This window comes from Ochotona curzoniae, unplaced genomic scaffold, assembly GCF_017591425.1.
Source record: "Ochotona curzoniae isolate NIBS_2020 unplaced genomic scaffold, NIBS_Ocur_1.0 contig_1, whole genome shotgun sequence".
Classification (NCBI taxonomy): Eukaryota; Metazoa; Chordata; class Mammalia; order Lagomorpha; family Ochotonidae; genus Ochotona; species Ochotona curzoniae.
In genome coordinates, this window is record NW_024464918.1 from 22,124,280 (window position 1) to 22,152,276 (window position 27,997).

The 27,997-nt window shown below is 38.7% G+C and overlaps 1 protein-coding gene across 1 annotated transcript; it reads left to right on the forward strand.

Moving 5' to 3' along the window:
• The first annotated feature begins 16,178 nt into the window (after positions 1-16,178).
• Positions 16,179-27,961, forward strand: CUNH5orf46 (chromosome unknown C5orf46 homolog). The gene is made up of 3 exons (XM_040975948.1): positions 16,179-16,248; positions 22,790-22,937; positions 27,931-27,961. Exons 1-3 carry the CDS (start codon positions 16,179-16,181, stop codon positions 27,959-27,961), a joined length of 249 nt encoding a protein of 82 aa, XP_040831882.1.
• The last annotated feature ends 36 nt before the right edge of the window (positions 27,962-27,997 follow it).

The following is a 27,997-nucleotide window of genomic DNA, read 5'->3' on the forward strand; positions in this document are numbered from 1 at the left end:
CTGCTTAATTGTCTAACTGTGCTTTAATTGTAGGTGGATAGTTGGTCTTTTTATGACTTTTATATTACTGCAGTGCCCTTTTCTCTATGCCCTCTCCCTCTCAGCTGTTGGGACTCATCACCGTCTGCTTTGTTTTTCCATTGCATCAAAGCAGGATATACTTACTCAGTTTCTATTTATCAGTACATAGGAAAATGATATACTCATGAATTAGATCTTGATAAGATGTAGTTAGTTTCTTCACAAAAAAAGAAGGGATTGGGAGCTGTGTATGAGAGAATACGCAACCACAAAATATCTGTTACGACAAGCTCCAAGCTTCCTTTTGGATTGTGTCCATGTTGCTGAAATCCAACTCTAAGCAAGTGGTACAGGTCTGGGCACTTAATCAACGTCAGAAAGCCCTTGTAAGGCTAAATGTAGGACATTCCAGTTCTTACTGTGAGAGAGAAGCCCAGCTTTCACTGGGGGGAAAAATCCACTCCCAAACCATGCATGGAAAGCATCATTAGACTTCAATTCAGAATTGCATGGGAACCAACATATGGCTTCCCCTCACACACGGGCAAGCAGTAACCCAATATTAAATCTCTATGAAGCCTGAGCACAATCCTTGTCTCCCTGTCCAAGACGGCACTCTAAAGGTGACCCCAAGCTATCTTACAGAAAGAAACTGAGAATCAGACACTCCCTTCCATGTTCGCTAACTTCTAAACACTGTGCTGCTAGTCTCTCCGCTTTCATCAAACCATGACGCTTCCACTTAGGAAAGTCACCTCTTGGGGATCATGCAGACCAGCAACCGACAGAGGACTGCAGGTGACAAAACTCTGCTTTTCTACTAAACATCTAAAAAAGTGATCAGGTGGGCATCATCTGTAGATGGCTTTAGGGAGCCAGTTTATCATCTCTTCAAAATTCTGAGAGAGAAAAGAAAATTATTGGCGTGCCACCACCTACCATCTCAAATTTTAAAAAATGTAGGGAGTGGTGGGCAGGAAGAAAGGAGGGGACAGAGAAAAGGTGGGAATGAGGGAAGTTGAGAAAAATGGAGGAAACTGAATGAATGAATTGCTGTTAATAAGCACCAAAGAGGTTGAATGACATCAAAGTAAAAAGATCTTTTTCTCTTCAATTCTTTAATATGGTAATAGGCACTGTATTGCTCTAATAAGGAAATTAGTCCTAAACTAAACACAAGTTTGGTTTTCTGTGAAAGTACAGTTTGGGCTGTGATCATTGTGGTCCAATGTTCAAGATCTCATCTACAGACAATGTCCGAAACGCTGACACTTCTCAGTTACATTCTCCGCCCATTTCTCATTGAGATTTAGTCCTCCCTTTGCCCTAATTCCTCATTGCTCATTCATTCCCTCTAGTTTAATCTAAGCATCAGATTAATCTTCTAAAATAAAGTTCTGATGCCACTTCTAAAACCAAATACATCTTTGGGCATTCATGGAAGGGAAGCACTTTCCATATTTCAAAGTTGAAGCTAATGCAAACAGGAGGATAGGGCCAATGAGTTGATGACAGGAAAAGAAGAAGGAGTCAGGGAGAGTATGTACGATCAAAGTGGCCCTTAACTTTTGCCCATGATCAATGGGGAAACTGAAGGAACAATCATCTTCAACAGTCAAGACTTAGAAATATGGCTGGCATACAACTTGGATCTTCACAGATCTGTCTTAGTGACAACACCATTTCTGAAAGTCCTTGTAAGGAAATGCTCAAATTCTATTTCTGTATGAATGGAATCAAAAATGAAAGATCCAAGTTGTGCAGATATTCTGCAAAAATCTTAAACATGAAAAAGGTTTGTCTTCTTCAGTATTCCTCGAAGTTTATAATCCCAAATGTGATTAGAGAATATACTGTATTAACTGTTTGGGGCAGGAAAATACACTTAGAAGCTTTGGTAATACATATAACTGAACAACAACTCTGAAGAGGAAGATGGCTAGGACAGAAATAAAGAATGACAATTCTAACAATAAAAATGATATGGAGGATAAACTGGTTCAACCAGAAATTATAAGCAAAGGAGGAGAATGAAGACAAAGCCAGCTATGAATTGGGAAAGAGATAAGGGAATCAAAGTTCTCATATTCAAATATGGAAGAATTTTAGAATGGATATTACGAAAACCATGTTGATAATCAGAGAGTAGATCAACATCTCTAAAAACAAGGTGAACAAATAATTTACAAAGATGAAAGAGAGCAATGACAAGAACATTCTAAAACTAAAGCTGATGGTTTATAATAGGATGGTCATTATAGTTATGTAAAAGTAACATGTACCTTTTTATAGTAATTCTTTATTCAAGTATTTTCACATTTTCATCACATAAAACCAGGTATATTTATTTGCTAATGATATTATTATACATGAAGAAAAAAATCTCACTGGCCCCATTGTCATATTTTAGAAATATGCTTCCAATTCTAATTTTTCTCATCTTTTTCCTATTGATCATAAAATATGACTGAATTTAGATAGATTTAGTATGGTTTATTTTGTTAATAATATGTTGAAGTTGTCTTTCAAATAACTAGAATGAAAATTATTGTATGAAAAGCACCAGGATTTTTTTTGAATGACAACTTTATCACTTTCATCACTGATTCCAAAGTCCCGATTTGAAGTCTTTTGCATTTCCATTTACTAGTTAAGCTAAGAATATAAGAGCAGTTTGGAGAGCACCCACAGGATAATATCCTATTCAACTTCAGTATTGAATTGTAATATTTATTGCATATTTGTATATGCACTACATGTTGAATTGCTCATGAACCACAAAATTAGAATTCTGAACTTCGTCCTTTTTGTACAATCATATTTTAAATAAAAACTATAACAGCTTAAAAAATAATTGAGGGACTGATGTTGCGGTATAGCGAGTAAACACTGCTTTCACAACGTACGTTTATGTCCCAGCTGCTCCACTGCTGGTCCAGCTCCCTGCTGCTGGCCTGGGGGAAACGGCACAAGATGACTCATGCGTTGGTCCCCTGTAAACTCCCATGGGAGATGCCATCTAAGGAGTGATTCAGCAGATCAGGGTTCTCTCTCTCTTCCTCATTCCCTCACTCACTATTTCCATATTTCCCTTGCTCCCCCTCTCCCTCCTCTAACTCTGCCTTATAAAAATAAATCTTCTTTTAAAAAATAATTCTGCTCTTATTGTCCTATTTTGTGGGTATTTTAACAAAATTTTTCAAACTTAAGTCAAAGGTGTAAAAAGAAAAATTGCAGAAAGTAAGCAAGCATAAAACGGCTTCATATTCTGAACCGTGGTGGGAATTGCTTTTCATGGCCCCGTTCAACCACACCCACACTGGGTGGCAGCAGCCAGACCTGTGAAGGCTAGGGCTGACTCTACCCTTTATCCAAAGATTGGCCCCAACCAGTATGAGTGCATCCACATAATCCTATCTCTTACACCACACTGATGGTGTCACCCATCCGTCAGCATGGGACACTCCCTTGGCCCCAGTCAAACAGAGCAGGCAAGGACAATAAATGGATCAAATCCAGGAAAAAGCAGCAATATTTTTTTCTAGGGTCAAGGTCAAAGGAAGATTAAAGATCACTCTTGCTGAAAAATGTCAGTCATGAACTTGTGACCAGAAAGATGGCAGTTCTCTCTCTGCTTCAGAAAGGCAGCCAGGGGATTAAGAGAAAATATCGAAGACAAAGTTGAAAGAAATTGGATGAAAGTTTTCAACGAGCTATTTCCAAAGCCCAGGTTATTTCTGAACTTTTCTTATAGTAGAGGTAAAATTTTTCTATATTTACTCACTTAGATATTTTCTTATGTAACTTGAAGCAGTTTGAGGTTGATTTTTTTGTGTAACAAACAAAATATCCCACTTAAACTATCTATACTATAAAGTTGAAACTCAAAATTTGGCATATGTTCATACTCGGGTAACAACTAACCTTCTGTGGTTTCGTTACATCCATCACCACTCTTCAGCCCAGCATTGCCCAATGACACTTTCCATAATGCTACGACTCACTAGTTCAATACCACCCATTAGTTATGTACAACCGAGCACCGAAAATGTAACTAGGATGTCTGATATTAACTAATGTGTTTAATTAATGTTTTTTAAGTTCTTCATTTATTTTTAAAAGCAGAGTTAGAGAAGAAAAGACAGAGATAGAGTCATCTTTCATTCATTGGTTCACTCCCTAAATGGCTACAACAACTAAGGCTGGGCCAGGCTGGAGCCAGGAGCTTTACACAGGTCTCCCATGTGGGTGGCAGGGGTCCATGTATTTGAATCATCTGCTGCTGCTTTCCCAGGCACATTAGAAGGAAGCTGCCTTCAGTTTTGGTTCATTTATATTTTCTGCTATAGATTGAACTCAAAAATTAAAATCTGACCAAATCACTTCTCCAGTTCAAATTGTAGAAAAAGTCCTTCATTTCAGTCTCTCTTCAAATCATTGAATGATGCTTTCTTTACATCAAGGTCCTGATTTCCTGAACTATGTATGTTTATTTTGTTGTATACTCTTCCTTCTTTGTCTATCTCCTTCTTGTCTGATCATAACATTCTATACAGTAAACATGATGAAGTGTAACTCCTTCACTTGTGGTGTCACAGTGGCATGGATCCTGCCTATCCAATCCAAAATTGTATCCCTTGTGCATAATGCGGTTCCTAGTATTTTGCAGGTCAGAAAGTATCTATTAATCAATGAATAAATGAAGGAATGAATAGTAAGTCTATGAACATATGTCATGCTGGAACCCAATTAGATGCAATCTTACCACTGGTTTCATCATCAGACAAAAATGAGTTTAGGTCCTAGCTCTGCCTCTTGTAAGTGGAACGATGTTAAGTTAGTGAATTAACAAGGTCACACCTTAGTTTGTTTTATTTTGTTACTGTTGCTGTTGTTTTTAAAACAATCTACAAAATGATGATAATTATATCCATCCTGACCTATATTTCAGGGTTGAGTAACTGGGAGGAATATGTCAGTTCCCACATGGGAATGAGCCTTAAGAATGGGAATTAATCTTAATTAATTCTATGGATCTACTTAATCAAGACAGAGCAGGATATCTGATGTTAAAGACAGACATTTGGCTTTCTGTGCTTTTTTCCTTTCTAAATAATCCCCAGGCCCTGGGCTGCCAGGGTTGCTGCTGATGACAGCTGTCCACAGCTAAGTCATAAACAACCTGGTGAAAGATGCTTGTGGAGGATAAAGGGTGGTGTGACCAGATGAACTCAAGCCCTAGTGGTTCACAACATATAGTTACCTGTCCTCTATGGTAATACATTGGAACCCGAGCCTTGCCCAGGCTCAGCAGAATCATTGGATCAAGAGTTAAGAAATATATGAGCACCAAGAAATTACTTCTTAAGTCATAGGATGCCAAGTCCAAAAGGAATTCCAATTCCCAGCTAACCTTTCTTTCAGAAAAATGCAGAAATTTGAGTCCAAGAAGAAGAAAACAGAAGTGCTCAAGATCATACCGCATTAGCTTGCCAAGAGTAAGCCATGAATTCCCAACTCCTCTATTATCCTCAAGGCAATACCAACACTACTTTTCTTTTAATTAGATACAATTTATATATAGCAAAATATTAAGATATATTTAATTTTACCCTTTCAGTATGAAGTTTTGTGAATCTGGCCAACTACCGACCATTTTGTATAATCAAGATCATATTTTTTATACAAAATGTCCATCTTTCAAAATAAATTCCTTTGTACTCATTTATAGTAAACTTCTCATTCCCTGCTCAATGGCTATAACTAGGAATCAACTTACTCCCTAATACTTTCTTTTTCAACAAACTGGAACTATACGTCACCCAGCAGCTTCAGTCTGGCACCTCTCAGAACAATATTTTGAAATTCATTCATGCTGTTGTATGTGTCATCAATTCATATCTGATGTTGTTGAATGGTATTACTGTGTGGCTACACCAGTTTGTTGATTATCAACTCAGACATTGGGACAGTTTTCATCTTGAGGTTATTATCAGTAAACACGTATAGTTTTGCATGAACAGACATTGATTTCACTTTATATTTCTCAGAGTAGGGTTTCTGAGGCATATTCTTAAAGATATATTTAATTAAAAAGAAAATGCCAAACTGGGCTCATATTTTACATTCCCACAAATAATGCATCAGACTTTCAGTTATCTACCCACTCTTTGGCACTTGCTATTTTGTTCTGTTTTGATATTCCATATTTGGCAATAGATGAATCATGATATTTAATCATCCTCATTTTTCTGATGGTCAATGATACAAGAATATTTTTACATCTACTTAATTGTCATCTACCCATCTCCTTTAAGTAAGCATTTGTCTTATTTTAATTGAGCATTTTGCCTTTTTTAATTATATTTTTATATTACATTTGAAAAGAGTACATGTTCCAGAAATTTGAGAATTTAAAGTTTTACATCTAGGTTTGTGGCACATAAATTTTACATATGGTTTAAGGTATCAGTTGAAATGTAATTCCTTTCTTTTTGCATATGGATTCCAATTACTTCATATCAAATGATGGATCAGAACATCTTTTCTCCATGGATTAGCTACGCACCCTCAGGGATGATCAATTGACCATAAAATGTGTATATATTTCTGGACATTATTTTGTTCCATTAAATGCTTACCTTCCTTCAATATAGCATTGGTTTTATTTCTGAGCTTTATTTTGTGGTATAAAGTAGAGAGATTGAAAATCTCATACATTATAGGTAAGAATAGAACATAGGAAAATAGTGTGGAAGCTTCTTATGCAGTTAAGCATACACTTAACGTAATGACTCAGCAATATCACTTTTAAATAACACGTAAGTTGTGAATTAATGATAATGAGCTCAAAGTAAAATCTGCTAAGAGTGACTTTTCAGATTTTCTATTTGATTGTTTTTTACAAGATGGCTCTAGTTATTTCCCTTTTATTTAACTGTTAGTATCACCATGCAAGTTTCCAAACAAAATTCTGCTGTAATTGTAGCTAGAATTGTGTTTAGTTTTTACATCACCTGGGAAGAAGTGTTATTTTCTAAATCAGAAACACAATGAACCTCACTTATTCAGGTCATTTTCAATTCTTTCAGCAAAAGTCTTTTAGCATGTATTCTGTTACACATATTTCCACACATTTGTTATATATTTACATAAATACCTTCTGATTTTGGTGCTATTAGAAATAGTATAATTTAAATGAATTTACAGTTGTCCCATACAATACACACACAGAAATGCAATACTGTTGTCCACAGTTTCACTTCCTATAACTTCAGTTACCTGTGGTCAACCACAGTAAAACAAAACAAAACAAAAAAAGTTGTGGAAATTCCAGACCCAATCTACTATTTTTTTTTTTTAAATTGTACACCATTCTAAGCAATGCAATGAAATCCACTGTCCTACTGCATCCCACCTGGGATGTGAATTGTCTTTGTTCAGAGTATTCATACTTTATGCACTACCACCTAGCAGTCATCTTCATTTTTAGCTTTACTATCATGGTTACACAGTGCTTCTGCTCTAGTAATCTTAATGGCCTCAAAGCACAAGAATAGAAATGCTTGTGACTCAGATATGACAAAGAGAAGCCATAAATGCTTCTTTAAAGTGAGAAGGTGAATGATCTCGGTTGAATAAAGAAAAATAATATTAGACTGTGTGTGTCTAGTTATAATTGCTCTATTCTATTAGTTATTGTAATATACCAACTTTTTAACTTTATAATATATACCTATATATCATATATTTATATATATTTATAATATTGTATCAAATATATTCTCAATATCAGTTATTTATATTAACATATGATTTATTACATATTTATAATATATCTATATAATACTGACATTATATCTTCATATGACTATATATGATATATAGCACACACATATGGTTATTATACACTCTATATATGTGTATTTATGTATAAATATATATCTAAATATCTATATTACATGTAAATCTTTACATGCAAATCACATATTATATATTTACATATATAAATATTTACATGATATATATGTATATATATCATACATCATATATATATGTGAAAAACCTAGTACACCTAGTTTGGCACTTTCTGCAGTTTCAGGCACCCACTGAAAGCCTTGAAATGTATACTTCTTAATTATCCTTATTAATTTTCTATTCTGCTGCTTGTTCTACCAAACAATGAGACTAGTTTTGAAATTTCTATTATTGTCAATTTGATATTCCTTTTTTCTTACCTGTAAATTTGTGCTTTATAAACTTGAGGAACTAGTGTTACCTGCATATACATTGAAGAATATCATGTGCTCTAAATTAACTGACCTCTGGGATTTTGCCATGTCCTTTTTCTCTAAGTTTCTATTAATACTATTTGTTCTGACACTACTACAACAAATCTAACATTCTTCTGACTAGATTCTTTTTATTTTATTTATTAATTTGAGAGACACAGAAATATATAATGCTGTCATCCACTGATTTACTTCCCAAATGCAAGCAAACAGCCATGAGTGGCCAAAACCAGAAGCTAGAAACTCAACCCAGGTCTCCCATGTGGGTGGTTGGTAGGAACTCAACCACTGCAGCCATCATTATTCCTCCCAGGGTCTGCATTGTCAGGAAGCTGGAACCAGGAGCCAGGAGCAGCTATTGGACTCCTGTGTGAATGCAGACACCCTAATAGGGAGGATTGAACACTAAGTCTAATGCTTCATAATGTTTTTCACATTTGTTCACTCTTTTCTAGGTCTTCTTAGTGTGAATTTCTTATATACATATACCCAATGCTCTTAAATTGCATATATATATATTTAATATGATGTTAGCAAAATTCACAGATTTCCTAGATTATTTTTTTTTGCTTCCCATATTTATTGTCTCATTTGGGATTAACTCACGATTGTTATTGATCTATGTTATAACCATTGTTGACTGAATAGATAAGATTTCTTTAACAATTTTTCTGTAACTTCTGGTAATTGATACTTTTCAAACTGATTCTGTACCCATTATCTCACTTAGTCCCACAAACCTTTGAGGTTTGAATATTAAACTTTTATCTGGCACAGATGAATTATATGGGACTAGCACTGAAATATTTACACTCTTATTTTAAGGTTACTGTTTTCATCACTCATGCAAAGTCATTATCTCCATGAGATTAACACACATTTTCTTCAATGTTCTCTCCGTCCCAACTCCACTCCATACTAAGTGCCAAGCTGAAATGTAATCAAGTCCCTCTTCTGCCTTTTTCTCAGCCATAGCTCCAGCTGCTAGAGAAACAAAAGTCACTGGACTTGGCCACACTGCTTGTTTACACTTCATTCTCTGGCTTGGTCTTTGGCTCTCTCTCCAGTGGGTCTCTGAAAACAATTCTGCCACTGGCTGCAGTTATCCATTCACACATTTAACGAGTACTGAACACTCCCTGTTTACTCAGCACTCTCTACTTGTTGGTCATAGTTGTAGGTAAAGTATATGTAAGCACAAATGAGGCATGGCCAATGCCTGAGAAGCCAGCGGCTTAATGGATGTGATAATTACATAAATAATAATTTGTGATTCAACATAATGCAAGCTATAATAATAGAGATGTGTGTTGAATGTCCCAAAGGAAAAGTGATTAATTATGCCTTAGATGAGGTCAGGGATGTGGTTAGGAAGTAATATTTGAACAATGAGTTGATGGAGGTTGACTATTCCTATCAAAACAAACAGCTTGATAAAATAGTAAAGAACTGGAAGTATGTTCTATAAGGTAAGAGAGTAAGTTACATAGTTAGAGAAAGGTGAGGGCTGATAATGCAAAATATCACCATTCATTGGACACACACTGTATTAAGCTCTTTTGAACATACCCTCACTTATACTCATGTATTCTATGAGGTTAATGCCCTTATTATACTTTCATTAATCCTGGGAAGCTAAAGTCTGGACAAGTTGCCAACTGCACCCATAATAACCAAGAAGGATATTAAATTATTTTCCAAACACCAAGGCTGACTTGACATAAACAACCAGGTAAAGTGAGGCAAGTGAGGACTCCACAACCCACAGTCTATTACACTGTGCTAACTTTAAGGTAACTCTGAAGATACTGATTGTGACTGAAATATGAAAGAGCTTATGTTTATGCAGTAAAGAGCCATAGAAATTACTAGAGGAGGACAGTGACAATGAATATAAACCTGAGTATGTTTTCAAGGAATAAAAATGGTAGCAATGTGGATTACAGTCTGGAATGGGGAGAGGCACAAGTCAAGAAGACCTTAGATTACTCGTGCAGTAGTCAGAACAAAGACCCAGCTTATAATGCTTACAAAAGAGCAAAGAGAATTTGATAAATGTTAAGCATATTTGATGGAAGGCTTTATAGGAAATTGTGAAATAATAGATCCTGTAGTTTGAAATAGATAAAGAAAATTGGCTTTTCTAAATGGTAACTGGATGTACTGCAAAGGCCTTATATGAAATTCTAAAAGGTAAGTTAAGAACAACCAGGAACTTCAGGCTACTAGTTTTAATTCCTGTTAATGTTTTACTCCTGTTCCCAAACATTGTCTATTCCCTCACCCCTCCCTTTCCCCTACTTCCCTTCCATTATTACCTCTTCCTGGCCTGTTCATTAATGAAAAAACTTTTTATTAAGGGATAGGCATTTATCCTGCAGGTTAAGACACCAAATAACCTGTCAGATGTCGAGATCTGACTCCTGGCTTTGGCTCCTGATTCTAGCTTCCAGCCTGGAAGACAGCAGTCATGCTCAAGTAACTGAGTTCCCCCCACAATGGAGACCTAGATGCTTGGCTCCTGGCTTCAACTTGCCCAGTGCAAACCCTGGCAGAGATACAGCGAGTGAGCCAGCTGCAGTCATAAATGTGTGCACTCTCACTTTGTATCTCTTTCTTAAATTCAATTGGCTTGCTTTAATTTTCTTTCCTATAACAGTAAAGAATTTAATGGTTCATTTTTAGAAATATGTTCTGTTCTTCTGTGCCTTAACAGATGTCATTCCCCGGTCTTATGTGACTTCAACACCTTGTTTGCATAGCTAACATAACCAATTTCTAAGGGCAAAAAGATACCTCCTTTTCACCATGCAATGGTAAGCACTTCCTTCTAATCTTCAGAAATTTGTTCACAACTCCACTAACATTTCTCATATTTGCATTGCGCTTATTTGCTTACATGTTTGCCTTTTCAGCAAAGCTGAGATAGATATCGGTGCTTTTGTATTTTCTTGTTTCCAGTGTCTAGTAAAATTCTTAGCAAATAGTAGAAGCCCAAAGGTTCAGTGAGTAAGCAATTAATAAATGAATCTGTGACATGAAGATTGACTATGTTATATGCTACATGTAGAAAGGTGATTAGAGTGGCAAAAGATACTGCCACTCCTTAGCATGTGGACAACATGGGAATATCAACTCTATCTGAAGTTCTATGCATCCTTTCCAGGGCTGTTCTAAAACCTAAAATGGAAAGAGAGGACTTCGTGATTTCCTTATGCAGTCTACATGAGAAAAGCATATCCCAGATGTGATATGACTCATGCCCAGTCCCATATTCCACTATCTGATTCTAGATTTTATGTAAGGAAATAGTTACGAAGACTTCTCCAGGTAAGGTTTCCAGATTCAGCAAACAAAGCACAGTTATATTTTTACTTAAAAAACTGACCTTTAAACATGTCTTGTGAAGTATTTGCTTATATTTAAGAACTACACATTACTTACTTAAGAGGTAATTAGATACCACACACTTTACACTGTATCACTAACTCTAATTCATTGTCTTCCAAGGAGCAAGAAGTTACTGTGTTGCCTGCATGCTTGTTTGACAGGCTCCAGTGAGCTAAAGCACAGATGAATGTGGTGGACCAGAACTTCACATAGAAGCCAATGATATAAAAGAGGACACACAGGGATGAATCTGTGGACAAACAGGCTTGGTGACTGCAGTGTTCCTTGCTTGGCCCAGGCTTTAAACCAGTAATAACTGCCCAGAATACACCAATACAACATAATACATAAGAGCACAAATGCAACCTGTTCACATGTTCTCACTCTGCCTCATTGATGATTTATGCCTATGAACAAATAACTTCTCTCCAACTTTGAATTTCCTTATACAAAATGGGGATGATAGTGGTAATCTTCCAATAGCTTTGCTAATATTTAATTTGGTACCAGGTCAGAGTAGGCAACCTATCATTAATAGTTCTAAAATTGCTTGAATGACTAACTCCCTTCTCAGGGACAACAAAGTGGATAGGATAGGATAGGATAGCATAGCATAGCATAGCATAGAATAGAATAGAACAGAATAGGTTTAGAACAATCCTTTATTTCTTCCTTAATGTGCTCAAGGCACCATGTTGATTGCATATATTTCCTCATTCAACATTTCTAACAAATTTGAAAGATATCATTATGTCCCCCTTTACAGACACTGGATTCAAGGTACAGAGTAATCAGGAAATATTTTAAGTCACAGATTCACACAACTTGTTAGAGGCAAGCACAAAACTCAAATGGAATTCTACAAGACCTGAAAGCTTGTGCATTTAACTACTAAAGGACTCACTGAAATCTCCCCAAAGTGACCACCATTCCAAACTATACTTCCTTCTTTTCCTGAAAAAAAAATGGTAACTTTCCATTAAGTACAGAAATCTCCATAAGCATTAAAGCACTCCTTATACCTTTTATTTCTACACCTTTCTACCAAGCAGCAACAGTGTTCTACTTGAAGGATGTTATCTTATTTTCCTTGCCTGGATAAGACCCTCTTTCATTATCTCTATTTCTCTTCTATGTAAGATCAAACTCCTTTGTTTAGATCAGTAGAGGATGCACTTCATTTCCTTAGCTGTTACTAATAAGACACACAATAAATACTACTTACAGTCCACCAGGCATTTTATCTGTTAGATCTGAGATTCTTAACCCATGGCAGATAAATATGCAGAGAGTTATATTATGTCCCAGTTTCACAGGTGAGGACAAGGAGCTTCAGCATGTAAGCAAGCTTTTGCTAGCATCACAAGGATCGTAACTTCTAAACCATTCGAGAACTCCAGGCTGCGCTTTACAACTGTATTCATTTATTCAGTTCATGCCTTTTGGGAATCTTCTGCTCACAATCCACCATCCTATAAATGGGAGTTCAACTAGTCAACAGAATAGTTCAGAATCCTTACCTCCTGATTTTAATACCTCCTTGGAAAAGAAGCATTAAATAATCAACCAAAAATACTTATATGATAGGAGCAAGTATTTTGTTTAGCAGTTAAGATGCCTGCATCCCACACTAGAATATTTAGATTCAACTTCCAGCTCATGTCCTGACTCCCATTTCCCACTAACTTAGACACTAGGAGGTGCTGATAATGGATCAAGTAACTGGGCACTGGCCACCCACAAGGAAGAATGTGTTGGGTTCATAGTTCCCACCTTTGGCTTAGCCTTGTCAATGACGTTGCAGGTATTGGAGGAATGAGCCAGCAGATGATAGAAGATCTCCATTCCTCTCCTCTCTTATCCTCCTCCTCCTTTCTTTCTTTCTTTCTTTCTTCCTCTCTTCCTCTCGCTCTCTCCTCCACCCCATGATTGAAAAATATGCAAGTGTTAGAAAGAATATAGAATATAAAAGATTATTCAGCTCAATTAGAAGGTTAAAGAAGTTTTCACCCAAAAAGAGACATTCTAGCTGAGACGTAAAACCAGGAGGAACAAATTAACAGAGCAAAGGGAATTAAATTAAAAAAAAAAAAAAAAAAAAACAGCAAGCAGAGAAATGAAGGGCCAGGGCCTTCAAGGCATTTAATCGGGACCACATAAAAAAAAATCAATAAAGTTCAAATGAAACTTATTTAGGTTCTGTTTGCACACACCATCTAGTTGACACCTCTAAGAAGCCAATATGGTTCTATCTTAAGATCAAATTTAGTGCCTCCACTTGGCCATACAGAGCTGCTGTGGTACATTTAAAAAGTCTGCTACCTTACAGCATATCATCAGCTATTAACTTCTCCCAGGCAAACATAGCTACATATTGGAATCCATGCCATTGATAAAAGAAGGTACACAGATGTGACTTCTCAGCTAGCTCCTTGGAGAACCAGAGTGCTGGGTCATAAAGAAAGGCTCTAAAGGCAGAAATCTAACTCTGAAGTTTTCTAATGTGGATGACCACCACTAGATTACAACATTTTGTATAGCAGAGACAGGGACAATCTTATTGGGAATACTGAACAGGCCTTGTAAAGAAATTCCACACTGGGTGCAAACAGATTTCTACCGGTTTCCTTTCTAGCAATAGTTTGGTACCTTGTGATGAATCCTAATTGGGGACAAAGAAAACTCTTCCTGAGACACTAGACTACAAGCCTTCTTATCACGCCTCAGTTTTGTTGTTATAATATGGTCCTCTGGTGCAAGGTGTTACATCTTAGTCAGGCTACCAGTTGACTAACCTTACTACAATGTCCTCATTCAAATGGGTGGAATTTAGAGCACTCTACAATATCCAGTGCCATCTAGACTTCAAATTTGATCCTCTTATTTGCAACCAAAAGTAGTCATTTATACCCCAAGGTACATGGCAGTATCACTAACCCAGCATTCCATTTCATGAAGTATAAATGAGTTTAATCCAATTAACTATGTTTCATGGCCTTTTCAGGTGGAAACACAGACTTCAAGGGAGACTATGTAAAAGGTTTAGGGACCACTTCAATGGGAGACAGAAGCTAGACTCAACTCTCAAAATCCCAAATGACTGTTCTCTTTCCTTTCATCCTTTCTTTACTGTTCTCCTTCTTTCTTACTTTAAGTTTGCTACATGCCACCACATATGTAATATATTTTCAGCTCTGAAAAACATAATCTTATCCTCAAGAAGCTCACACCCTATCGGCACAAATATTTAAAATAAGCACCCATCAGACTCATCAAAAAAATCACGTTATTTGTTGTGCAAGAATAAAAATAAATTTCCTAAGAAAGTAAGGCTGAGAGCAGCGCCAAGTAGTAGGCTCCTTACAGACTCAAAAACTAATCAAACATTGTACCCTTAAGAGATGTCCAAACTAGGAATTGGCCAACATAACCATCAACAGATAAAGAGAATGTTTCCATATATGTTATACCTTTCATCCTTAAGAAGTTGTCATTTGTGACAACCTGGATGAATCCAGAGGACACACAAGAAAACTATCTCAATTACATGTGCAATCTAAATCTAATAGAAATCTCTACAGAGATCGGTGGTTTCTAGAAACTTGTTGGTGATGGGAAAGATTTTAGTTACATGAAAGAAAATTTCACCTAGACAAGAGAAATAACCTCAAGATAATACTTGTGTAACATGATACTACAGATAATAAAAATGCATTGTGCACTTTAAAATTATTAGAAAGCAAATCTATGGTAGAAAAAAAACCTTCTCTGTGTAACTTTAGCGGTAACCATTCTGCCCTATTCCAGATAGCTTGTTGGTTCATCTTGAGCCCTGTAGGACCCCTGACAATTGTTTAATTAAGTAGGTCAGTTGGGTCAAGGATCCTATGGGGTACATGATGAACCAACAAACTACCTAGGATATGGGTTATTTCTACACGAGACTGATAGAAGTCAGAATGCTCCCAGTGGAAATAATGGAAGGGCTAGTCCAGGAACATGAAGTTTGATAAAAGGCAAGAGTATGTGAAAGGACATGCCCATGAGGAGTCAAGTACTTATCTCAGAGCACGAGGAAAGCAGCCAAGGGTACAGAGATGAGAGCGGGCACACCTTGCCAACCTGATTTATGGCTGTTCGTGGCACAAAAGAGTAACTCTGTCTGATACCATCTAATTGCCCATGTTGGTAATGGAGCTACTTGTAAAAGTATTATTCCAATGCCATTTCTAAAGGAGAACACACTTGAAAACCAAGAGAATTTTTTTCTTTTCCAATATATATAAAAAAAAAAAAACTTGGTTGGAACGATCAGAAAGGGCTCGTTAGTAGAGATCCAAGAGCGAGGTATGCTGACATCTTGTGCAACAACCTACATGCCACAGTAGATGAGGTCATCTGTATATGCTTATAAATGGAGCAAAGCTTCAGGGGCAGCTGAGCAATTTATCTGCGCCAATACCCAGTGATCCAAGAATGGCTGTCTCAGTACTTCGGCTGACACTTGTCCTGGCAATGTGTGCCTTAATCCTGACCTGCCATGCAGGTAAGTGCTCCTGATCACAGTGCGTGGACTGGGTAGCAGACAGCAGTGAAGGGAAGAAGTTGACAATAATCCAGAACATGGAAGCCTTTGGACACCACAGAAAGAACAGATCAAGGACTGCCACTAAGATTTTTCTTAAAATTTATTTCAGCTATTGACTCAATCCTATGTGAATGTATGAAGACTTTATATGAAGTTTGGAATGCACACATAAATATGCATTCCTATGATACAGTGACACTACTAAGTTGCTAGTTCCTTGAGGGCTGGAGTCCATGTTACTTTTTCATGATTGTAACAAATAATTTTCAGTTGTGAAAAATACGTATTGTAGAATAAGACTCCTATGCCTGCTTGCACCTCTAACCAGAAACATGACTTCAGGCATGCTATTTAACTTGTTTAGCCCTCACATGTAAAAGAACACATTAACAATTAACTTTCTTAGAAAGGTATCATGAAAATTAAATAGAAGAAACAAGGCAAAATAGTACCTGGTCGATAATAAGTACCCAGTAAATATTAATTCTAAGTGTTAACAGTTACAAACGTCTAAATTCTCACAGAAATCCAATTAAGTGAACACTTAGTTTTATCACTTGTGCTTTTACAGGTTCATTAACTGAGGTTACACAGGTAAAGTGACAGGAGCATAGATACAAGAAGAAGTATTGCTAGATTCTTTTTAGTTAAAGCTGAGCATGTATTTTATCATATCTGCTTAATCACACAGAGAAGACAGAAGGTAGTGTATTTTTGTTGCTGTTGTTTTTGTTTTGTCTTGTTTGTTGCCATTGTTGGTAATGGATTGTTGGTAAAAGATTGTGGGTTTTAACTTATAGCTATTTGGAATGATGGGTCCGAAAACAAGGAGAATGCAAATTTGATAAGAGTCCTTTGAATGATTTGATAGAACGTACTTCCTTGGACCACAGTCAGTCTGCTGATGTAACACAGAGCCTGGCATTCCCAACAGGATTACTCCAGCCTTGTTACTTGCTCACTTTATTCCTAACACCTAGTGATACGAAAGGTGAGGTTTTTATGCCATAGATCAACTCTCTGTTCAACTTCTCACAAACTCTGAAAACATGGCTCAATTAGTTCACTACTTAGAAGGCCCATTTATTCATCTGTTAAATGGAAAAATTATTCACCTCATGGTTATAATCACTTTATAATACAAAAACTGTACTGAGATCAGCAATAATCCTTGTTCAGAATTTCAAAATCCCATTGACTCAGAAATTCAGACCACTATGCAATGAAAGTAAAGGGTATTCCATATCATATTTGAAAACAACATTTTGCAAATGTTGGATTTAGTTTGAAATTCAGTGACGCAGAAAGAGCGAGAACATGTGCATGCCTGCACACGAGAGAGCTTGAGAGAAGCGCTTTTTCTACCTTCTAGCTCAGTCCCTAAATGCCCCTAAGAGTGGGACAGGGTCACAAAAAGCCAGGAGCCCAGAACTGCATCCAGGTCCCCCATATGGATGGAAAGGCTCTGAGCATCCAAGTCACTGTTTGCCGTCTCACTGGAAGCACATCCATTGGTAGCTGTGGAGCAGGTACCCAAATGCAGACACTCCTTGGTACATCCTGTGTCCTAAGTACAGTACCAAACACCCATCCTGACTTAAAAACAAAGAACCAGTATCTCCTAAACCACTCAAGGAGAAAGTGCATTATAAAGCATTATTAACAATAATACAGTAAACCCTTATTGTGAGTATACTTTAGGTCTGTACTGTGGTAGGTGACATATATACACAATAGATATATAAAGGAATATTGCAATGGGAAAATGTAGATGAAAACAGAGCAGAAAATAGCCTGCCATGCAAACAATCAACAGCTTCGCATTTAGTCACCGTCTTTAGAGAACACAGGCTTGGATGTAGTTTTATAAAATATGAGCAACATGCTCTATGGAGTTAAAACAAATCCAGGTACAAATCCTAGCACAGCCCCTTTCTAAATGAGTGACTTTAGATGAGTCATTTTATTTCCCTAAGTATCTGTAGTTTCTCTCAAATCTGTGAAACCAAATGGGAGCTGAACACGGATTAAAGCAAGTGATGAAAGCTCTAAGCTAATTCTTGCACAGCAGGTATCCCACAAATCCAGGTTGTGTGTCCTTCTTGCTGTGATGAAAACAAACCTATCCTAGGCACTGTCTGGCCATGAATATGACAGTCAAGTTTATATTTTTTTAAACCTGAACTCAGCAAAAACTATATTAGCACAATACTGGCAGCAAAATGAATCCTTCATTAGTATGATTACTGGTCACAATTAAATGCAATGATTTGGATTATAGATTCCAGATTACGTTCCTGTCAAATCTTTCGTTATGGCATAGCAAACAATAAAATGCTTGCAGAATGAAATGACAATTTTTTTTTTGCTACTAGTCTGTTTTAGGATGACACAAGCGGACAGTCCCATACAGAAAAGCTAGTTGCACATTCCTCCTCCAAAGCCATGGAAGCATACTGTCTAAGAAACAGAATTTCTTGCCAAAACTGATGGTAAAGCTACCAGATAAAATATGAGAAATCCAGATACTCTTCAGGAAAGCAATGAACTGATCACTTAGTGGATTAAGTAAATACTGAATATTTCCTGGATCACTCTTCTATTACTAAAGTATCTGTTGTTTACCTGAAATTTAAATTTAACTGAGCATCCTATATTTTTATTTACCAAATCCAGCATCATTAGTTGTCATGCTACAACAGAATTTTAAAAAGACCAATGTCCTACCTCATCCCATCACCAGGCTCCAGAGCAGAGGGCACAAATAGTTGGTGTCACAGCGTCATTCATCTCTTCACCTGAAAAATAAAGACCATGAAAGACAGTCCAAAGCATGTCCGGGACGCTTATACAGCATCACTCTTACCTGCTGGATCCTGGGCCCTCATTCTAAATGGCACCTAATTAAGACTTAAGTATGACAAGCCTGCTCTTACAAAACACATCTCTTGTTCTTTATGAGCTCATCCGCAAATCAAATATTTCTGTTTCTCACTCCAGTGAGCTAAAAAGTACAGGTGGCAGTGTTCATGGGGAAAACTGCGGATGTGTAAAGTTACTAATTATGAAACTATTAGGGGATACATAAGTTACAGAATTTCTCATCACAACAATTATATATTATAAATCCTAAATAATTATATATAGTAAAACATTATACTTGTCCATTTTACCAGGGCAGTGCAAATGATTTAACTTTTCTATCAAAGACTATCTTCAAAGACTGCCTAAAAATCCAACACTTACTACCAGATGGACATGGCTTTGAATTACCTTTGTCCCTAACTCCAGAATTTGGATGTTTTCGTTTTTATTTTCACCAGTTTGTATATTAACCATATTCCTGGCTTCTTGTAATAGTCTTAAGATTACATAAACATTATAAACCAAATTCATCTCTTTTTGGCCCAGAGTTGTGATATGAATCATCCTATTTCAACATCATGGCGTTCTGGTTTATTTCTCTAACCCCTTTTAATCTCGGTTTACAGTTTCTTTGTTCTTGCTTGACTATCACTGCACATTCTAACTGAAACAACCAGCCTCCTAGATCTGAGGTTTCAGAGAAGGCCCAGTCCTCAGTCAGGCTCCCAGCAACATTCCATCACCTGCTCCTCCCACTGTTCCTCCTCACTGTGAGGCTCTGAGAAGCCACACCTCGAGGTCCCAGTGGAACTTAAACAGCCACATCACCACTTCCTGTAGACCAGCTCTGGCTGACTCAAGAGCTTGTGAAGGATGCATGAGGAGGGAAGGAGGGAAGGGACGAGACGTGGACCATTATGGCATGATGCTCATAATGGACAACTCAGAAAAGCTGCCTTCTATGTTTATACATAAGTCATCACAAGCTTTTGCACAACATCCAATTGTTTCATTTTTACTTCATTATAAAAGAATGATTACAAAATCAATCCTAAAAAACATTATTTTACTACACAGAAAATATTTAACAAGCTATTATTCATTAAATAATCAATCATGCATTAATTACCATTACTTTCACCTAATACTGATTCAATTGTTTTTGTTCTTAGTGCTGATTTAATTGGTTTTTTTTTTTTTTTGCTTATTTGTTAAAGGGCAGTGAAAGGGATCAGGGCAACTCAGCCAATCTACAAACAAAGGGCCTTTACAGAAAAACTGCCCTTTATCTTTAAAAAACTGTTTTCTTTCCCTAAATGTAAGTGCCAATATAAGGTAGAAATTTTAAGCCATTTTGGGTGGGTTCACATTTGTCTCCCTTTAGAAAATACCCTGTATAATTTCTGCTTTCCGTGGTGAGAAAATAAAATGTGTCATTTCATGTGTTGTAACAGTTCCAGACGCATGGTAAACATTTGTACCTCCATGATAGCCATCTGTTCCAAGATATTGTCAAACCATTTCTTAATGAAACCATGACTTACATTAGGGCAAGCTTCAGGGAAAAGGTGGGCACATAGCAGGATATTTGGAGACATTGTGGGCTCAATTATACCATTGTATGATTTTAGCTGTGTTTCATTGCCTTAAGTTGCTAAAGCTGCTTTTACCATAACATGATTGATCAGTTTGAGGTGTTATACCAGTTACAGGAATCATTTCACATTTGCAGAAAAACACCAGGGGAATTCTATGAAACATCAGAGAGGTGATTGAGTGTCCATACAATGGGGTGAGGCAGCAATGAGGTGACCAGACATTCTGCCAGGCCTTGCCTCGCAACCAGAAACTCCTCATGGCCTTGCTAACCGAGGAGCGGTGCTCATCACAGACCCATGCCATCCGACCCAACTGTATGGCTTCCCACAACCACTCCCACCGACTTGCCTCAGTGAACAGTCCAAGACCTCCGAGCTTCCCAGCCGATGTCACTTCACAGGCCTCGTCCACAGCCATCACCTCGTAGCCTTCCCAGACAGCCTGCAGAGGGCTGACCGGGTCCACGAGCCTGAAACCCCTCAGGTCCCAGTAAGGGCCATCCACCCACATCCCCACAATACGTTACAGCTGCCACCTTGTGGGCATCGAGTCTTAAGCCCAGTTTCTTCTGTCTCAGAGCCGTGAGCTGTCGAGGAAAGTGACAAGGCTGTTGGGGACAAAAGTGTTTGACAAGGACGACAGGCACCTGCAGGCTCCGTTTGGGAGTCATCTTGCATTTTTAGATTGTAAACCCCCGCTGCAAAATCTTTAGAAAAGCCCTCTCTGCCTGTGAGCAGCTACTGGTGCTTGATGCAGATGAAGCTGGTGAGGCCAACGCCACCGTGCAGAACTGTCCGGTTCCTGAAGCCCAGTGTTCGGGGACCACAGCCCGAGTGCTCCTCATCGATTTTGTCCTCTCAGACTTGCACACCGCTTCACTGGCCTTGGCGATGGCAGCTGCTGTAGGCCTCGCATGGAGAAGAAGGTTTCCCGGGCGAAACCATCGCACTACAGCACCCCCTGCAGGCGGCCCGTGGTCCCGTCGCCTTCCAGGGGCAGAGAAGCCGCTTACACACTGCGCATGCGCACCAGGCACGCCACCGCGTCCTTCACGTCCCTCACGCAGCCTGGCGGAAGGCGGCGCCTCAGTGGAGACAACGCTGCCGAACGGAACCGGTCTAACGCTGAGGAACAGGCCCAAAGACTGTGGCAGGGTAGCTGTGCTTTCCAAACAGCTTTTTTAAGTCTCAGGTTTAATTTTTTTTTTTTTTTTGTCGTTAAGTTAGGATAATAATTTGGTTTACCTCATGGAGTTGTTGGAAGGGCGAATCCAAAACAACGCAAGGAGGTTGTCTGTCATAGGTGTGTGCTCAACATTCGTCCTTGTTTTCATATTTACTTTGTAGACAAAGGAATTACATTACAAAGCAGACGCGAGCAGGGCCGGCTCAGAGGCCTGACAGACTAATGCTCTGTTAGCACCGGCCATACCGCGCAGGCTCCGGTTCTAATCCCGGTCGCCCAGCTTCCCATCCAGCTCCCTGCTTGTGGCCTGGGAAAGCAGTCGAGGACAGTCCAGAGCATTGGGACCCTGCACCCGCATGGGAGACAAGCTCCAGGCTCCTGGCTTTGGGCTGACCCAGCTCTGACCATTGCAGCCATTTAGGGAGTAAACTGACAGGTGGAAACTCTCTTATCCTGACGTTCCAAATAAAATAAATACATCTTAACAAAATAAATAAATAAAATAAAGGTGACATGGAAAAGCCAGGCTTTCTATGTCTCTGTCCTGCTCCATATGTTAAGCATCTGTTTTCCACTGAGATCTGTGAGCTTTTACTTTTGCCATCCACAAAATGGAGGCAGTGCCTACCTGGATACACATGTGCCAGTTGTTTATTTATTTGAATAAATGAAACAACTGGCACGTGAGACTTCAACCAAGTGGGCATTAATTAAATGTTCAACAAACACAACCACAGCAGGCTGCACAGTGAGTGGGTGTACCTTTGCCTTAGGGACTTCCTGAATGGAAGATACAATTTCCCTTGTGATTGTTATGCAAAATCACCACTGAAACTGTTTTGTTTTTCAGATGACAAACCTGAGGACAAACCAGATAAGAAGCCAGATGACTCAGGCAAAAACCCAGAGCCAGATTTCCCCAAATTCCTAAACATCCTGGGCACGGAAATCATTGAAAATGCATTTGACTTCATCCTGCGCTCCATGAGAAGGGGAACGTAAGCACTGAGTCCTTGCTTATGTCTAGTTCCTGATTGGTAATTAATACAATGCATTAAAATGTTTGTGAAACGGTTTGTGACACATGACCATATAGTATTTTTTTTCAATCAAAAAAATCTTGCTCTATTTATTTATTCTTAATAAATTCCCCTGAACTCTTTGCGAGGGAGAGCACATGACTATCCAATTATTCCATAATACGTATCTAATAATCTCAGGATCAGAGAGAGATTGGGAAGAGCTGGGACACAAAGCTAAATGCTAGTCCTGGTTACCTGTTGGTTTTGGTATATGTGCTGCCGAAGGGGGCACCACCTGTTGGTTTTGGACAAGGGCTCTGAGGACACATCCGGTCAAACACTGAGATTTCTGTAGTTGAGGCAAGGGGCAGTGATGGTGGGGATTGAGTCATGCGTCTCTGGCTGTTTTTTAGCAGGGTTATCAGAGACCGCACCCAATCTCTCTGTTCAGATAACCTAGGTCTCAGCAGAAGCCTTTGCTTTGATCACAAGGGATCCCACAGTGAGACGTGACCCCTCCAGGAGCATTCCCATGGTTCTCAGCCTCCTTCCCAGCCCCAAGAACAAGGTCCCAGCACAACTTAGGCCAGCCCCTGTAGCTCTGAATTTATATCACAGCCTCGCTGTACTCCATGTTAATCTCCCAAATACGTTTCTTAAGAACAAATTCACTTTTTAAAACTTACAAATGCTTTCCGCTTCCTCCCATCTAGGAGGAAGTGGAACTAACTCTAACTCCTTCATAGATCCCCCAGTGAGGCCTTTCACTCACCTGATTCACAGTCCTCTGCAGAAACATGTAAAGAAAGGCTCCTCCATCTTGTGTCTTCCTGAGAACAGTGTTCTGGGCATGCGTTTTAACAAGTTCCCCAGGTGATTCTAATGCACAGCAAATTCTTGAAAGCCTACCCTTGATCAGGTGTTTTGAGTTACATTGATGTTGCTTAAAACTTCTACACAGTCTTTAAATTTGTGCTTGTTTAATTTTGTGCTTGTTTTAGTGGGTGGGAATTTTAAAAGATTTTTTCCTAACTACTATTAGTCATTTTCAGAAAAGGACTTGCTTGTAATATTGGCTCTGTCGCTTCTCGGCCTCTTGGCCAGGATCAAGTTCAGTAACTATTGCTCTGCCTCAGTCATTACAAATCACCTGCCTGGAGAAAGAGTCTTCTCCACAGTCAAAACTCTTCCTTTTTGTTGTGACATTTCCTATTGTGGTTGTTTTGCAGCTACCAGCTTCCGCCCCGCTGTTCATGTCAGCAAGAAGGAAACAATAAGGCTGAGAATAATACTCATTACATATAAAGTATGGTTTAGATCGCAGTTGACTCAGTATTGTTTTGGTAATTCGTAGTAAAGACAGGAATTGGAGCAGTAATCGTTTTCTCAGTCCTTACTTGGGATGTTTCACACATGTAAAAATGGCTCCTTTTTCTTGGTCCTCACCCTGAGAGTTGCCTATCTGATGTGTTAAAAATGTGGCATTTGCTCCAGGCTCAGAACAGGGCCTTGACCTGACTGTGCTGCTTCTTACTCCTAGTGTGATGCTGAATGATCCTTGTGCTGCAGCTGGTTGCAGTCCTCTCAAGCTCCCAGCCTTCGTTCTCATTTCTGGCTGAAATATTCTTTCCTTTCTTGTGTCTGTGGCTTGGGCCTGCAGCACATCCAGAAGGCACCTCCCCAGACAGTTGTTGTATGACTGTCCATATTAATACTGTCCCCTTCCAGCCACATCTATTATTCTCCATCACTTCACCTGGCCATAGTTTCATTATAACATTTGTTGCCATCTGAAATTGTTTATCCTTAATCATGAAGCCAGATGAAAGTAGAGACTGCATGTCTGCATTTCATTGTGATAGCACAGTGCATAGCCCATACTATCAGATACCCAGGAAATAATTGTTGGATTGAATTAGTAAAGGAAAGAGATCCTAGAGATCAGATCTGAAGCTCCACTGCCCAGTTTGAATGAAGATCCTAAAAGATCTTTGCTCTGACTCAGGAAAATAAATTTGGCTGGTAATAGCATCAGAACCCAAAAGAGCTGTGATGCTTGTCCAGGTGAAGACCATAAGCATAATGGAGGACGGGGCATGGGAGACCATCAAAATATATTACTGGCCACTGTATATGTGCAAAGTAGGGACAGGCACATTAAGGAGATTTCCAGACCAGAAATTTCCTTCTCAAATAATTTTTTAGTCTATAGTTTAAATGGAATAAACCAGTGCAATTATAATGAAGAACTCCCCTTAGGCTAAATGTTAGCCAAATATCAAAAAAATTATTGCTAGTGAATGGAGCTGTGCCTGTGTGCTTAGGCAGGTGTTTATGGGGAAAGTGAGGTGGAATTGGGGCCTGGAATGAGATTTGATTAAAAAGAATGAGAGGAATGGTAGAAATTCATTTTTTTAAATGGAAATTGTTTTATTTACTTCAATATCATGTATCGTACACATAATAAATGCAAAATAAGTGCTGCCGTGGCAGTGAGTAGGCCAGGTTGCTGCCCCCACTGCCTTGTGCTTTGACCGTAGAGCTGTGCCGACTGGATCCTGCTTAACACTGTTCCTGAACACAGATGTATGCTTACTTAACTCGGTGCACTTGCGGAGGTAGGGAGTGTTAATCCTTGTCAATATCCTTGCCTCCACCTCCCCACACGTGCCTGGAGTTCTCTGACGTATATATCTAGCCCTCTCCCAAGCTGAGGAGGAAATCTGTTTATTTGACTGTGTCATGTGCTTGTTTCTTAAATATCATTATTTTTTAATGTTCCAAATGCCTCGTTTCTTACACTGCATCCTCCACGTTGGGAACGTTTCATATAGCCTATTGAGTTTCAGAGTGATGTCTCTGTTACGCTTCTCCTCCCAAGCTTCATAATGAAATAACTGTTTGCTTAAAAACAAAACAAAAAGATTTCTGTTTAGTTTTGGTCAGTACTTACAAGTCAGTGTCTAAAATCCAAGTCCATCCCCTGGCTTAAGAGTCTGCCCCTTCTTGTTCCGGCAGTCCGCTCACCGTTCACTCAGAATTCATAACCTTGCAATCTCCGCATGTCACCATCTTCGTCCACTTGCTAAATACTCTAATCTTAATTATTTTTCCTATACCATTCATTTTCTTCAATTTCACTGATTAGTTTCCATAAACAAGCTGTTCATCATGTCTCTCCTGAGTTTTTAAATTATATTGATGACCATTGTCACTGTGGTCTCTTCTTCATTGTCTAACTCCTGCCTAAGCAACTTATTAAAAACACAGATTTAGTTATATTATTGACATGTTTGAGATCTCGTGCGTGAATTCTCAGTGCCTGAAAGCAGAAGAAATGCAGTAGGTCTTTCTCTAATGCAGATGTGTCTTTCACTTCTATCTTTGACTCCTCCGGGCGCTTGACAAACACTTAACTGTCCCCAGTGAGAGATTTTGTATTCAGACAAACTCGTATCACAACCCCCAGACTTATGCATGTGCTTTCTGTCATTATTTCCTGTCCTGCAAAGCCATCCTTATTCTGTCAACCTAGCAGATCCGACCATTTCTTAAAGTTTTTAAATAGTTATCTGAAGAAGTCACAACCGCTCTGTAGTTAGAAAATTATTTGGGGCCTGGCGCGATAGCCTAGCGGTTAAAGTCCTTGTCTTGAACGCATCAGGAGCCCATACACAGGTGCTGGTTCTAATCCCAGTGGCCCTGCTTCCCATCCAACTCCCTGCCAATGGCCTGGGAAAGCAGTCGAGGATGGCCCAAAACTTTGGGACCCTGCACCCATGTGGGAGACCCAGAAGAAGCTTCTGGCTCCTGGCTTCTGATTGGTTCAGATCCAGCCGTTGCGATTGCTTTGGGAGTGAACCATTGGATGGAAGAGCTTCCTTGCTGTCTCTTCTCCTCTCTGCCTTTGCAATAAAAGTAAATCTTAAAAAAATACAATCCTAAAATAAACTTAAAAAAAAAAAGAAAAATCAGTGTTTGAAGTTCTGTAATTCACAGTGCTTTGTAGAAATGCTCAGAAGTTTTCGCGTTTTTATTTTTTTGTTTATTTATTTTAAAGATTTATTTATTTATTGGAAAGTCAGATATACAGAGAGGAGGAGAGACAGTAAGAAAGATCTTCCATCTGATGATTCACTCCCCAAGTGAGCGCTACGGCCGATGCTATGCCAATCCAAAGCCAGGAGCCAGGAACTTCTTCCAGGTCTTCCACGCGGGTGCAGGGTCCCAAGGCTTTGGGCCGTCCTCGACTGCTCTCCCAGGCCACAAGCAGGGAGCTGGATGGAAGTGGAGCTGCCGGGATTAGAACTGGCACCCATATGGATTCTGGCGTGTTCAAGGCGAGGACTTTAGCCACTAGGCCACGCCGCTGGGCCCTTCGCATTTTAAAAAACTATTTGTACTTGAATGTATTCGTTTTCTCCAGCAGATTATTATTATTATTATTTGCATACTGCATTTTAGTCATCTTTTACCTTCCTTCGAATCTGCCCTGGTACCCACTGCTTGAGCAGTGCAGTGTTGCAGGGGGTTGGTAATTCCTGGAGAGTTATGTTTCACAGGTCACTTTAAAAGGTGTCAGCAGTGATTTGGGTAAGTGACTTGATCTTTACTCTCACAATTTTTTTCAAATATAAATATAGATAAAAATGTATTAGGAAACATGCATATTAATTCATTCCAAATGCCAGGCACCGTTCTAAGTTCTGGAGATGTTTTTACCAACAAATAACTTTTGAAAGTTAATACATGAAGATAAACTCAAGTAATAGTTTTATTGGTGGGTTCAAAAAGATAATTATGCATAAATGGCTTGCCAGGTGTGACTACTGTAGACAGCGGCTCTGATTTCCTCCTGACGCAGGGGACCCTGAGGAAGACTGTGATTCAGTGTCGTTCAGCACCTTGGTAATCATTCTTGACACTTCTGTTCACTCTAAATCATAATTTATTATTTTTTCTTTTCAAGAGGATATGTGGAATTTGATGATAATCCATAAGAACATTCATCAAAGTGACCTGCCAAGGTGATTTTA

What these genes read in the sequence shown, in the direction of transcription:
- CUNH5orf46 (XM_040975948.1), top strand. Translation starts at nt 16,179, where the DNA reads ATGGCTGTCTCAGTACTTCGGCTGACACTTGTCCTGGCAATGTGTGCC. An exon ending in AATCCTGACCTGCCATGCAG is followed by an intron (nt 16,249 to 22,789) that starts GTAAGTGCTCCT and finishes TTTGTTTTTCAG; the next exon opens with ATGACAAACCTGAGGACAAA. An exon ending in CGCTCCATGAGAAGGGGAAC is followed by an intron (nt 22,938 to 27,930) that starts GTAAGCACTGAG and finishes TTTCTTTTCAAG; the next exon opens with AGGATATGTGGAATTTGATG.